This window comes from Euprymna scolopes, chromosome 18, assembly GCF_053919585.1.
Source record: "Euprymna scolopes isolate OS-2025 chromosome 18, ASM5391958v1, whole genome shotgun sequence".
Taxonomy (NCBI): Eukaryota; Metazoa; Mollusca; class Cephalopoda; order Sepiida; family Sepiolidae; genus Euprymna; species Euprymna scolopes.
Window position 1 is genome coordinate 16,504,825 of NC_136499.1, and position 16,121 is coordinate 16,520,945.

The window sequence follows — 16,121 nt, forward strand, 5'->3', positions numbered from 1 at the left end:
GTGAGAGAGATGGGGAGGGAGAGACTAGTAAGCATATTTTCATCCCGACATTATATTCATTGATTATTTGTTTTTATAAGTTACATATGGTTTTACCGAGATACACATTAAATACTAAGTATATAAATAAACTTTTGATAAGCACGGTTATGTGAATTCTTCTCTTTAATGATAAGCAGAAGATGTCTCAACAACAAAAAAACATCGCTATTTATATCTGATTTGTAATGGAGAGGACAAAACAAAATTAGAGATAATTTTTTTCAAAGAAAAAAGAAGAGGAGAAAAAATAATTCGTAATCTTAAGAACCATTTGCGTTCTTTCTCAGACGTGTTTTCCCGAAAGAAATAGAGATCTTATAAAAATCGCGCTAGGATCGCCATATTAACTCATTCCCTACAAGTGTCATGGCGTCGCCCATTCTCGGAATTTTGACCTTCTTGGTGGTCGTCTGCCATTACAGCATCGCTCATAGAATTGAGATTCTCACAACCACCCGGCCAGATACAAAGGTTGTCTCAGGTTAGTTCAATGATTTCAATTTGTAAGTCAGATTAATAACTCTTTTAGGGTATTTTCCTAGCAACGTTCCCAAATTGGAAATATTACTTCAATTTACCTTTTATCCTGTTTAAATAATTCGTTATTGTTAATAACTAGGAAATGTTTTCAGACGGTAACATGACCTGATCTCAAAAAATGGCTTACGCTGCTAACATTATTTTTGTAGAATTTCTATTTGGACACGAAGTACAATTTGAAAATATCAACTTTTAACTGAAAGTGAGTTAAATAATAACGCTTGAAAAAGTTAAACAAGAAAATACCGCTCAACTTATATTGAAGACTTGTGTAGTTTTACCTGATTTACGACGTATCAACCCTTTTTGTGCTATTTGATGTCCCAGCAGAATACCTAACTAAGTATTGTACACGATTCATGGCTTTATCGGTGTATCTGTTTAGATGAGAATCTCTTTAGAGAGAGAATAATAATGAAAAAGCTTGACTGCATAAGAGAATAAAGGAAAATCTTAAATGAAAAAACGACAAAATGATTTGTGATATTTTTATCTTTGTTTTATTAGGACCAAGATAAAAAGATGAAAACTGTATAAACCGCCTAGGTCTTAAGAAAATTGGATGGTTTAACAGAGAATCCAACAAACAACTACACGAAAAAAATAAATCTGGTGTATAAAAGGGGGTTTGTGTGTGTGTGTGTGTGTGTGTGTGTGTGTGTGTGTGTGTGTGTGTGTGTGATTGGTGTAAGTTCATTCCCTATGTACTCGAAAACGGTTGAGCCGATTCTTATGAAATTTCACATGGATGGTACTTTATGTGTCAAGCAATGTTCTTAGAAAGGGTTTGTTTTGTATCGGAATTTCTTTTAATTAGTATCGATAATCGATAATCGAAAAATCCGATTAAAGGAGGAACAGGCGATTTTGACGAATTTTAACGTCTTACACAGTCTAACATCAGAAGTGCATTTGAGGAGTTTTATTACCACACAAGTCGAAATAGCCAATAAAAGTGACAATAAAAATATAGAACTGTTAATAGCCAATAAAAGTTACCTGGCTCATTTTTTGTGTTTTAAAGTAGTTTTAAATGCTCTTTATTTGCTTTTCATTGATCTAAAAAAAATTACAAGCGAATTTGAATCAAAATGGCGACAAGTTTTGGGGGGAAGTAAACCTCGTTTTGAAATTCGCGGCTTTCATGTTCTTTATAGAACATGTGCAGTTTAACATTTCTAACAAATTCTTTTTCCGTTTTCTGGGGAGAGGTATTTAATTTTTTCACTTGTGCAGCGTAACATTTCCAAGCAAATTCTGTGTTTACATTTTAAGAGTTCTATCATTTTTGAGGTGGGGGCTAATGGCGGCTGCACAAATTTAAAAATGAACCCCTCCTAAAAAATAAGAACCCGAAAAATATTAAAATCTAAGTCCATGTTCGGAATGTTAACTGCTAAGTACCAAAATTCATCCCCCCCCCAAAACGTATTGTTTTCTGAGGTATATAAAAAAAACTTTACGGAGCATGAAAACTGCTAATTTGAAAACGAAGCTTCCTTCCTAACAAGAACCTGCCGCCATCTTGATTCAAATTTGCTCGTAAAAACTGAATTTTTGAGATCAAATGAAGGGCATTAAAAACTACTTTAAAATACAGAAAAATGAGCCAGATACATAACTTTTATTGGTAACAGTAACATTTATTTATTGCATATTTATATTTTTCGCTTAGTTTGTTTACTCCCACGGAAATTGTATAGAAACAAAAATATATATATAATGAGACAATATACCGTGTAACCCGGATATAAGAGACCCGAATATAAAAAAAAAACCGGGTATGAGAGGGATTTTCTCTGGTCCCAAGTTAGAGTCTGTGTTAATGTATAGTGTAACCCGGATATAAGAACCTCGGATATAAGTGTAACCCGAATATAAGAGTGACAGGAGAGGCCTCTTATATCCGGGTTATACCGTAGTCATTTGATTTTTAAATGTTGTAAAGAGTGCTATATATTTTTGGAAGTATACATGAATAATAAAAAAAAGAAAGAGGGTTGTATCTTTTGAAAGCATTATTTTGTAAGATTAAATTTGAAAATTTTAGAAAACCCATGACTTTGATACAACCGTCAATAAGATCGAACGTACAATGTTTCTTCTGCGATCCCCACAGAACATAGCAATACCAACAAAATGAACAAAAAAAATGACAAAATATCAAGGTTTCCTTTTGATATGGGTTGACACTACCGAAAATATCAGAAATAAAAGAAATAATTTTAAAAAATAATATTTCTTTTAATAAAAAATTACACATCATTACAAGAGTTTTTAAAATTTTCAAATTAAAAAAAATCTGTGTCCTGGATATGACCTTAAACTATATCCAATGGCGAGGCCCCAGCTTGCGGGCTCTGGGGAGTGTGGAGCCATCCTTTAATTGCCATTGCTCCCAGGTCCACTCTGACCCGGATTGGTAGTACCTGTTAGAATCCAAACTATGGGTTAAATAGAAACTGACTTGCAAAAAACAAATATATTCTATTAAAAAAAAAATCTTCAAAATCACCGGATTCGGCATTAAATAACCTGAAAAGGGTTGATATTTCGTAAAACAAAAACAAGCGACCAAAAAAATTCTGGTTATTTAGTAAATAATTAAATCGACCGTCGTCGGAAGTCTCTTTTTATTAGCCAATAATATACGGCATAATCACGTTGACACACCGGTTTCCGCTGGATTACCGAAGTTAAGCAACGTTGAGCCTGGTCAGTACTAAATGGGTGACCATTTGGAACTTCTAGGTGCTGTATGTGCTCTCCGCTTATCTCAGCATTGTTTCCAGTCGTCCTGGTCTTCTCCTTGCCACTGGACCCAAACAGTGTCGATTCAGGAGAGGGGTGGTTAGGGATTACGCGAGCCTTGCCTCACAATTACACGCGCAACTGCCCCTACAGGGGGTATCCTTTGTCTTTCGAGACTGAACGGAGGCATCGTATTCCAATATACATCGAGATATAGGGGAGAGCACAATACGTTTGACATGATTGCTCCACTTACTCTTTATAATCACCTGTATTTCAAAGAGGCATAAAGTCGACTAAGTCCCCCAGGCAATCAGCGACCAATCTAACAATAATACTGAATGATAATTATTGAAAACTAACGGGGCATGTGGAAATTCCGCAGCGGCATCTTTCATGTGTAATATATTGCTGCTAGACATTCTGAGAACGTTCAGCATGAATGGAGACTCCTCGATATTATTGTATCCCTTTTGTTAAAACTGTAAAAATATTTATACAAGTAATCTGGTTAGTGTAGCATCCGAATATATCTGGTTGTCACAGTTTATCTCCCATATCCTTATAGGAGTTTATGACTTATTTACATTTATGAACGCCCGGCGCGAACGGAACCCCCACGATATCATTATACAATTTTTAGACAGAACAGATACTACCCTTAGATCTTATCCAAAAGACCAAGAAGATATATTTTAGTTTCACATACAGCCTAAAAGCGATATCATTTATTTTTATTTTTATTATTATTTTTTTTTTTTTTTTTTACATTGCGTTTTTGGTGATCAGAAGATCCTATCTATTGGAGGGGGTAGAGGTGGTAACATGCCGCGAACATTAAATTAACGTATCTATACACTAATTTAATGGCGGTGGTATGTTGTCGCTTTCTGTTCTCCTTTTTTATAAATAGGATATCCCGATCGAATAATTTATAATCTTGAAACCGTGGCGCACGTACGTTAAAGATACTACATATTAATATATAGATACACTCTATAGGGCAGCTGAACTTATATTGATTGGATTTGGCTCGCACTTAGTATAAAACATGGAGAGCCTGTTTTCGATGTTCAATCTGTTTCTCATTGAAGATTGAAAAAAAAAGGCTGATTCAATTGTTATACACGATTTCTGTTTCTTCTTTTAAATATATCAATACCTGTTCGTGTAATTAGCATTCCTGTGTGTAATTATATTGTTTTAGAGGTCAATCTCTATTTTATTTTTTCGTTTGCACCTGCACTAGTTTGGCACAATGGTGCACGTTCTGTGCATTATGTGCATCTACTTAAACCCCTAAATTGAGAATGTGAATACTAATACATGCTTGTCACATTTGTTCGTTTGTTTTTTTGTAAATATTAATATAATTTTATGTTTTATTTTAAAGATGCCGATTGCAGTAGTCCAGCCGATGTTGTCTTCATCTTGGACGGTTCGACCAGCATAGTCCCAGAAGATTTTCAAAAACAACTGAATTTCGTCAGAGTCTTTATCAATGACATGGGCGTCTCCTCTGACAAGGTTCGGATAGGTGTCACCACGTTCTCCACAGAGGTCCACACCGCCTTTTCTCTGAACACTTACAAGACCAAAGAAGACGTTGAAGCAGCCATCTCAAAGATAGCTCACCCCCACGGAAGGACCCACACGTGGCTGGTGCTGGAATATATACGCAAACACGCTTTTAGCGTTGACAACGGAGGTAGGGTTGGTGTACCAAAGATTGCAATTATTCTGACAGATGGCGAGTCTAATGACAAGGAAAAGACCCTCGCAGAAGCCCAATTACTCCACAGGGATCCAATCCGAATTTACACCATCGGGGTAGGCCATTATACCGACAAAGAGGAGCTGACGGCAATTGCATCGAAAAAGAACAACATTTATTTAGTGCCAGATTTCAATGCCCTAAAAACTATCGAGGACGCCCTCAGGGAAAATATATGTAAAAAAGGTGAGATTTTTTAAAACATTAATCTAGAGAACAACTGTTGTAAGTATAAAATATCAGGTCGGTGTTAAAATGTTCCAACTCGTGTCTTGAAACAAAGAAAAATAAACTACTGATCTTTGTTTTTCTGAAGAGCTATTTCCGGTTTTCTGACAAGTCGCAACATTAAACATTAACATTTACTAATTCTAAAATTATCACTTGTTTTATTCATTTTTCTAAAATGATTGCTTATAGTGTTCATATTGCGACTTGCTGCTAGCTTTTCGTGTTATCGTATTAGGCCATCTTGAAAATGACAAACTATTTTTTTTCCGAAAATCTTCATTCATAACAATAACGATCTTTGCTCGCTATAACTGATTCCATCTGTCAACGAGCTTATAAATGCCTCCTTTGTAAAATTCTCCAGGCTTTAATGTGAAATATGAATCCAACCCATGTTCAGTCTCCTCGTGATGTTAGCCTAAGACAATCTAAATGGTTTTGTAATCCTTAAAATAAGTAATGGCGCGAGTGAGGTCAAGACAGCAAGATTTCCCAACCAAATTTTCCTAGTGAATCTTTGGTCAATAGTGACGTCTGGGGACGCGCATTATCATGATGGAAGATGACTCCCTTTCTGTTGACTGAGGAGGTCGTATTCCGGTTAACATGGTGAGAACATTGCGGAAAAATATGAATCATGCTTTAATAATCGGAAAGAAAAAATTATAAATTAATCATGTTATGTTTAAGTAATAAAAATATGGATAAAATAAATTACAATGATTTAAAATGGCCTTTCTACAAACCGGAAAAAAATGGTCTGATATTATTAGCTTAAATTCGAATACATTTTTTCATGTGACAACCATAAATATATATATTTAAACCAACACAATATTAAAACAAAAAGAAACGTTTTAACTGAGGTGTAATTATGTTATTTACCTTGGGCGAATTGTTGATCTAAAATGTTAACAAGGGTGTGCTGATCAGCGTTGCAAGATGAATCAATAATCAGTTAATCTGCGTTAATTTTTATCGCTCTTCTAAGTTGCCTTTCTAACCTTTTGTTGTTTGGTTTGATCAGGTCGACGTTGCTTTAATACTTGCACAAGTCTTTGATTTTGTGATCAAATTTTCGACCAGATACAAAACTAATGCGGTAGTGAGTTAGTTAATTAACAAAGATCATGGTCATGGAAAGACGCGATAAAAAAATCTGTTTTGGCATTAGAAGGAGTGTTATATTATTTGTTTGTTCTTTCGTTTTTTTGTTTTTTGTTGGGGTTTTTTTTTACAAAAGGAGTAACCACTTATCAAGACCCGGAAGCCACTCAAGGATAAGAGTTTATGAGTGTACAGTAGTTAATGAGAAAATGTCGTAGTAATCGTTAGTAGTGGAAAATTTGGCAAATATTGTTAAATATTATTAATATTATTGTTGTGTCACTGGTGTTTTTAAAAGAATGCCGATACGCTGATAATATGAAAATATAACAATATATCTTTATTGGCGGTGACTGATGGATGGTTGGTTTGTAGGAAGTAGATGCACGTACTGGAATTCGACAAGTTGATACTTTACCAGCCCAAATTGTTAACCAACTCTTATAACCATTTCGGGTTGTTATTGAATTTGATCTGACTTTGGTTCAACTTGATTACACGTGTGTATACTTTTTGCCAAAAATTACCTTTCGAACATCCAACATTTAACTTATCTTTTTGACAATCGATCATGTTTGTTGTTTCTTCCCGTGCAAGTATATGGTGTCAGTATCGAGTTCTTTCATTTTTACATTAGAAAAAAGGTACTTCTACAGTATCCTACCCAGGAATTAAGGTACTTGCACAGTGAAGTACTCATATAAAAAACAAAGAAATTCTTATCTCTGACGTACATAAGTTATCAAAATCGAATATCATGTAATACATTCGAGTAGTATAACATTTATATAAAAAAAAAACCCGGTGCTTCTCCACTATAGCACTCTGATGTAAAAACAAACTCTTATCTGTGGCATACCGAAAATTTAAAATTATGTAAATAATTTTAAATTTGTGTTGTGCATTACCTGCCCTAGATAAGGAAATTTTTTTCTACATACGTACTGTAAATTTTCTGTCCTAGGGAAGGTACAATTATTCCATACATATGTTGTGTAATACCCGTCCTACGGTAGGTAAAATATTCCTTTTCTCAAGATGCAAAATGATACATGGACATAAAAACCTTCTTTATTAGAAGAATAACATGTATATTCAAAATTTTTCTCATTGTCTTATACGATGCCGGGCAACGCCGGGTGGACTTTTTTAGTAAGTATTAAATGAGGAAGTATTTAGAGTTAAAATTCGAGGTTAGCTGTTAGATAAATACGACATCAGTTCAAATTCGGCTTATTTTATATAACATTGACACAAGCGGGTTTTTCTCAATTTTAGATGTGTAGTACTAACAGGATTTTTTACGGAAATGATACATTTTTTTTTTATTTTACTGACAATAACAAAAGGAATTCTCTGGAATCTGAGTGATAAGTCACTCCAATTTCTAGCACTATCAGCTTCTTTCAATAACCCGTACAAATCGTTTTGCCTTATAACAACAAGCGGTTACCATTGATTTTTCGCTGATAACAACCGTTTCATGTAGTACCAACCAAAGCTGATACCATCACATGCATGTGTGTGTGTTTCTTTTATGGTTGATCATATTATGGGATTTCTCTTATTTCAGTTCCTTTGGATTCGTGCAATGTTTCTGTTTTTTCTACTAATGCGTTTTTTTGGATTTCAATTTCTTTTCGACTGTTTTTCAGATTTTTCATATCTGTTCCCAGTGCTCCGAAAATTATTGGCATTGCAGTAATGTTCTTCATGTTCCATATTTATTTTAGTTCTCTGCCAAAATCCATGTATTTGCTCAACGTTTCTGTTTCTTTGATCTTTACCTTGCGATCTGCTAGACGGCGAAATTACTATTCGGCAGATTTTTTTTTTCATTCTTTATAATTCTTATCGCGTCTAGTTTCCTTTTTTTGGGGCTCTTCGTTTGTTGTATTCGACTTTTATGTAGTTTAACGTTACATATCTTTGGCCACAAATTTTACATTTCATGTTTTCTGGGTTTTGACTATCATAACTTTTATATAGCTCATTCTGATCGTGTTTTTAACCATCAGTGGCGCTTCAATTTCTCTGTTCAAGTGCCTTTTCGTAGTCATGCCACGCCTTATAAATCGTCTATATAGCTGCTTCTCCTCTCATTTTGTTTTTCCCGTCTTATTCTTTCCACCAAATATAAAACTGGTTACATTCTGGTTGTCATGTTAAATATTCAATGGCCTTGTACCACACTATGCTGGTCTGAAACATGGATTCAGTAGGAGGAGTTAAGACTTCGGCCTGATTGCAACCGAACAACAAATATCAGATGAGTTATTACGATGACGTCCGATTGTAGAGATGTATAGGAGTAATGAACGTAATAATGTAAAAAAAAAAACTAGATGAGAGATAATAGAGCCGCGAAGAACGTATCGATACACAAAATAAAAATAAAAACTATATTTAACATTAACATCATGTTTGTTCTAATTAACAAAGTTAAATGATCGGGGAACATAACTTCCATAAATATTTATGCTGTATTATTTGGATTATTCGGTCTACTGTCTTCATCTTGAGTGTTAATTTCACAATCTTTCCCTCGATATAACCTACAATCTTCTTCAGATGTAGCTTGTCTAATTTGGGAATGTACACGAAATTTAAAACGGAATTCTTCATTTAATCCACGGGGGTAGTATGCTCTTCTTCTGTTAGCCATAACTAGGTAAAAGTCCGAAGTAAGTCACAATTGTATTTTAAGTGCCTCCCGTGCTTTAGCCTTCAACCTCCAGAAGAGTGTAATTTTACAATTGAATTTTACCAAGTACTTTATATACTACGCTATGGATCATTGCGTAAAATTCAGTTGTAACTTACATTTTTCTGGCGGTTGAAGATCCAATCATCAGTGCAAACGACAGTCAAAATACAATTTCGAATCGCGTAGAACATCATCGATGAAAGAAATCTACCCTCGTAGATTAAATAAAGGATTTCGTTCGAAATTCTGTGCAGATTCCTGAGTTCGAAAACCTCTGTCTCATCGTCGAAATGTGGCATCTTTTTGCCTGTTTTACAAGTATTTCAATAGAAAATGGTCTGACGAACTTCGAGCATTAGTACCCCCTGGAAGACAACTCCTTCGACAAAACCAGTAAGCAGAAAAATACCATCTATACACTGTAGAAATCCCTAGATGCCGTAAAACCTTCTACTGCTTCCCTGAATGTACTGACATGCAGAAATTCAAGTCTAGTGTGAACAGACATCTTGATGTCCAATTCCATAATTAAATAATCCCTGCAAATTTGATCCCAAATAGTAGCTCCTAACAAATGACTCTGTACCTCGTTTGGGGGGGGGGGTAAAACGACAATAAAAAAGGATTCCTGGGTTTGATAAGATACATCTGAAAGAAGGCCGGAGGTTACATCAACCGAACTGTTGTGAAAAAAATATTCAAGATAAGAACAATAGTGCTAATAATCCAAATAATCCAAATTATTATTCTTCATCTCAAAATTTCATAAACAGAATATTTATGTATTTTCTTCTTTCTTCTCAGTGTGCGGCCTAAATCCAGTGGACATTGTGTTCATGCTGGACGAATCCACAAGTATCTGGGATAATGACTACAAGAAACAGATGTCTTTCCTTGTCAGTTTCATAAAGGAGGCTGTGATCGGCCCGAAATACACGCAGATCGGCGTAGTCACCTACAGCACGAACGTCTACAACCGTTTCTTCCTAAACGCACACCCGAAGAGGCGACCTCTTCTTGATGCCGTATTGGCGATTGAACGCTACCACGGAGACACATACACAGACCGGGCACTGCGCTATATCACAGGAATGTCCTTCACGGCTGAACATGGCGGTCGTGACGGCGTGCCCCACGTTGTAATCGTCATTACGGATGGCCAGTCGACGATGCCAATTCAAACGAAAAGCGCCGCCGAAGAAATGCGAAAAGCGGGCATAATCGTTTTTGCCATTGGAGTTGGCTCTGGAATTGACCCTGCCGAACTGAAAGTCATCGCTGGAGACGGCTCTAGAGTGCACCATGTTATCTCCTACGATGCGCTCAAAAATATTGAGAAGGCCTTATTCAATGATGTATGTACAGTTGAGCGGATAGAATCATAAATAAAAGCGTTTAATAAAATCAAAGTTTCGTTATTAAATACGCAACAATGTTCACGTTGGCTTTTTCCTCCTTTCTGTTATTAATTTTATGCCGGTTTGTTTTTGCGTGTACGCCTCCTGTAAAAAATGACGGAAATAGAATTATGCTTCGCCAGCATTCGCACTAATATGAATATTTATATAAAACAACCAGGCCGCCAGTCGCTGCCTGGTTGTGAAATACGCATGAATATTTTTTTATTAATGCAGAATTCTTATTTATTATAAACAGAAATATCGTAGATATTAAATGTAACGTTAAATTCTTTTAAAAATGAATTAAAAAAACCGAAAAAAACTGAGACATGTGTATGCAAGTATTATGGTTTTTTTTTTTATCTAAACAGTTTACTTCTTGTAGAAAATATTCGAGCTGACTTCGAAACCAAAACCTAAAGTCAAGTACGATAAACATTAGGCCAGCTTAACATGATCCTTTAAAAGTGTTTCCAACCCCACTTCTTCTTAGCATAAGTAATCTGTCATGTGAACGATTCACGCATGCGCATTCGTGAAACAGTTGACTAACAGATAAAAATCCGATGACTCCCCACGTAACAATTTTTCAATTTTGACTCTATAACAGCCCTTTTTCAGGGTAAAAACCGATTAAAAAGTTGTCCATATGTCTGAATACCCAATATACTAAATTTCATGCCTGTAAATCCAAAATTCGTTGAGTATATAGGTAAAAAACCATCTATCGGTTTGAAACATTAATTGAATCAATACTAAAACGAGGAAAACTCATATGCAAGAATGAAGTAAAGAATATTACGTATTAAATTTATAAAAACCTAAATGCAAATGTTTTTCTTCATTTTAAAAATGATTTCAGTTATCATTTTAATATGGGAGAGACAAAAAATAATTGTGCTTTGCTATTCGTATTTTTAATGGTATTATAAAACATAGTGAAGTGAAGAGAATAATGAAAGAAACAAAACGTCTCAAACTGGAAAGATAGAGAATTGCATCAGCAGTGAGATATCTACTGGATCGATAGAAGGATCCCATCATTTTTCCAGTGGCCTTGGCAACGGATTTAATGTATGTGTTCCATTTCAGATCAGGAGTAAAGGTCAAGCCCAGAAGCTTGTCAAAACATGAGGCCTCCCCAAGACGAGAGCCATTCACTTCAATTGATGTCAGATGGGGATCAGAGCGTTGATGATGTAAAGATAAAAGCTTTGTTTTAGATACATTTAAAGTAACAATTGTACCACTTGCTCAAGATCAGAGGAGAGAGAATCGGAGAGAACTTGGTCGTTTACGGCCTTAGATATGCTACCATACATAGTAGTTTAATCAGCATAAATGTCTACAAATGATATAAGGATGTGATTTGGAAGATCATTAATGTAGACCAGGAAGAGGGTTGGACTCAGGATGGACCCCTGAGGGACTCCAGCATTAATACTGTGAGCTACTAATTTCTTCTCATCAACCACTACTCTCATAAATCTATCCGAGAGAAATGATTTGATAATTGAGGAGACATTTCCAGCTATATAGAGGTGGCTTGTCAGCTATGATATGTCAAGAGCAATTGCCCTAGAAAGGTAACCTCCTTCAAGAGATTCGCTATTTAACACAGATTCCAGCAACTTACTCATGACGCACACGAGATTTATTGGCCTGTATTGAGAGGGAGATAAGCGATCATCTGAATTCTTAAATACAGGGCATACTGATGAGATTTTCCAGAGTGATGGAAAGCAATTCTCCTTAAGACAACGTTTAAACAGTTTTGTAAGTATGGACGCTAGTTCTGGTTGAAGTTATTTTAGTACTATAATTGAAATACCGTCAGGGCCGGTGCTTTACTGGAATCAAGGCTTTTGATTAGCTTGGCAACATCACGTACAGACATTTGTATATCACATAGCGTGTTTTCTGATACAGGAGGAAATATCGGGGGTTGGCGGCCTTGGTCGCAAAGGGTAGAATTAGCTGCAAAGATCTTGGCAACGAGTTTGGCTTTGTCTGATGCTGACGAGATTAACTCAGGTCCATTGATGATAGTTGGGATAGAGCACACGCTTCTGTTCAGGATTCTGTTTGCTATTTGCCAAACCTGGTGGGAACCAAGCCGCTGCTCAGCTACTTTGGACTTAACGGACTGAGCATATAATTCTCTTGCGTTCATTATTACTTTATTACAGTAGTTGCTGGCAGTCTCAGTATATCTATTATGTTGGAAGCAAAGGAAAAGGTGGTTTCTATGCGCAATGACAGCAGCACATTCTGGGGAGAACCAGGGCTGGCTATTAGGTTTTTGCTGGAAATTTTCGAGGGTATGAAACGGTCTATACCTACAATTAACCATATCGTCATGTCCGATACTATAGAGTATAGAGGACACATCATTTTTAAACATGGATGGCAGGGGTAGATCTAATATAAATGTACGGAAGCTATCCCAGTCAGCCATAGAGTATCGATATACTGTACGATGGAGAGGTACATCTGAAGACTTATTACATTTCATTTTTATCTTAACTGATACAATAGAGTATCGGAAGATCCAAGTGGAAACAGAACGGAAGCTGATCACAGTTCGGGGCAAGTTTGGAGAAAAAGGTCTAGGAGACTTGCATACTGGCCGTCAGTATCGGGCACACGGATGGGTTTGTGAACAATCTGAGTGAGGTCATAAGCAATGGAGAAATCATGACAGAACCTTCCCTCATCATTTGTCTTGTTTGAGTGAGATACCGGGTTTGTATTTATATTTTGAAAATAAATAACTCATCAGTTTACAGGAGGGAATACTGACACAAACTATCGCTGCACAAATGAACTGATTTCGTTAAAGAATATGTTGACATCCACCGTGAGGAGGATATTATGTGATATCAACCATTATTATCAGGTTATCAGTACGCTAGACAGCTCTGGGCATCAACCACACAAGCCACTGGCGACATTGTGAAGAAAAGAGCAAAAGGTGAAGTTTACTCTTCATCACGATCTGGAAGGTGGGTTGCTCAAGTAACATGGTGTAGATATCAGATGAGTTTGTGGCATTGGAGAAACTGACACTATAAATCTAGTGAATATTAAAGTCATCGAACATGAATTTTAGCGTTGTATCGATGTCTTCATAGTAAGTCTCCTCCTCTGTTTGTGACGGCATTTATTATCCTAATGAATTAAAAACCGGATTCCAAACAAAACAGAAGCACAAAATTTGTGAATTTTCATTTTAAGTGTATTAATTAGGAAATTTTTATTTAGCGTAATATATACAACAATTGTGGTGCCTAACGTGTTTCATAAAAAACAATAATTTTATGATAAGAATGTGAATATCCCCTATATATATATATATATATATATATATATATATATATATATATATATATATATATATATATAGAGAGAGAGAGAGAGAGAGAGAGAGAGAGAGGGGGACGAGAGCTGTTGTAAAAGTAAAGCCTCCTACTTTTTTACTCTTAAACTTAAACGTTAAAGAGATACGAAAACGGGAGTGGTACAATTCAGCACCATCCTCAATAAACTTTTGCCAGACTCTCCTTATGCATCTGTCGTAAAAATCCGGAAAGCGCTTAGTCACTCACACCTTTGTCGCGACCCTAAAATCGACGAACCCATCTTCTAACTGTGTTGATATCAATTGTCTCAGCTTCATAAACGTTTAAAAGGCGCCGATAAATGTTGATCGATTCACTTTTTTCTGCATGGAGCAATTTAATGATGCATCTCCGCTTCTGCCGTATGTCCATGACAGGGGTTGATTTCTTAGTCTCACACCGTTAATATCTGCTATAGAGAGATGAAAGTTTCAGGTTATAGATGCATACGTTCAGTCATCATAACAATGTAATTTACAATTCCCTTGGATCCATTTAGGTGAAATAAAAATAGGAAGCATTACTTTTGGAGCATCCATTGTATATTAAATTTAAAAAAATATTTCAAGAATCAGTTTTTGCGGTTTCCACGGTTCGTCTGAGCTGCAGCGTTGTTTAATTGTGAAAATAATTACATTTCATCTTGCATTCAAAAATGTTATATTAATCTGCTCGCTTAGTTAGTTTGTTGGATGATATCGTCCTAGTAAGTGTAAAATACTACTTGCGAGATATTGACCTGAGTTCTTTGTAGTTTGTTGAAAAGAAATATGTATAATTCACAGTTGGACTTCTCCACGGTTTGCTTGATCTGTGTTAGTAAATTGGCTTTTTGTATGTTGCCTGGTAGATAAGATTGCAGAGTACTCGACTCACATGCAAGTGAGTTTGGGTTTCGAAACCTGATTTCGCATATGCTTAAAAGAGGGCTATTGAACTTCCAGTCTGCGGATTCCATGTTTTGTGTAAGCTGTGGCATTGTTTGATTGTGGAAATATATATATATATATATATATATATATATATATATATATATATATATATATATATATATTAGCGATGGGACGATTCCAAAATTTTTTCCGATTCTCGATTCCGATTCTTTTAAAATTTATAAATATCTAATTAGAGATTTGTTGGGTTTTTTGTGTGTTTTTTCTTTTTTTTTCTTTTTTTTTTTTTTTTTTTTGTAAATTTTCAAATTATTTCATAAATCCCCGACTAATTTCCGAGTAAATCTTTTCTCAAATGGAAAATTGTAAAACAGCAAAAGATTCATTTTGGATTTTAAAACATAGCCAGATTGTATCAGTCCGTCGTTAAGTCTCCTGTGCGTCACGAGTAAGTTGCTGAAATCTGTGTTAAATAGAGAAGTAATCAACCATTTCAGCAAAAATAACCTTCTTAGTGATACACAATATGGTTACCGTTATGCTAGATCGACAGCAGATGTGCTTACAGTTATATCTCAAAGGATTAGCGAATCTCTCGACAGAGGCAACCTTTCTAGGGCAATTGCTCTTGACATATCAAAGGCCTTTGATAGGGTATGACATAAAGGTTTACTTCACAAGATCTCCAGATATGGTATAGCTGGAAATGTCTTCTCAATTATTAAATCATTTCTCTCTGATAGGTTCATAAAAGTAGTAGTTGATGGGCAAAAATCAAAAGCTCACAATATTAATGCTGGTGTCCTTTAGAGATCCATCCTGGGCTCAACTCTTTTCCTGATCTACATTAATGATCTTTCAAATAACATCCAAATCACGGGCTTGATAAGTGGTGATGTCTATGTAAAAAAAAAAAATAAATAAACAGTTGAAAATAGTCGACGATTGGAAGGCAACATGAAAAAACGATGTAAGAACAAAATATTTAATAACGTCCATTCCCACTGTTATGCACGAATTTCTAAATAAAAATATTACTATTTAGAAAAAAAAATTTAACATGGAGAGCGTGTGGTCTTTGTTAACTATTCTGTGCCCTCTCTCTATAAATGAAGTCAAACTTTTATTTGAATTATAAAAATTTGGTGGGTTATAAAATTGATTTGCTTTGCTGTAAAAAAACAAAACAAACACGAGATACACATAATAATAATAATAATAATAATAATAATAATAATAATAATAATAATAATAATAATAATAATGTTAAAATGT

At 35.3% G+C, this 16,121-nt stretch overlaps 1 protein-coding gene across 1 annotated transcript in view; it reads left to right on the top strand.

The window, feature by feature from the left end:
• The first annotated feature begins 297 nt into the window (after positions 1-297).
• The window catches only part of LOC145297933 (collagen alpha-6(VI) chain-like), a 35,378-nt gene continuing 19,554 nt past the window's right edge, over positions 298-16,121 (top strand). The window contains exons 1-3 of the mRNA XM_080144274.1: positions 298-523; positions 4,727-5,293; positions 9,957-10,534. Coding sequence (XP_080000400.1) covers positions 409-523; positions 4,727-5,293; positions 9,957-10,534 — 1,260 coding nt within the window. The 5' untranslated portion in view covers positions 298-408. The remainder of the gene's footprint in view (positions 524-4,726; positions 5,294-9,956; positions 10,535-16,121) is intronic.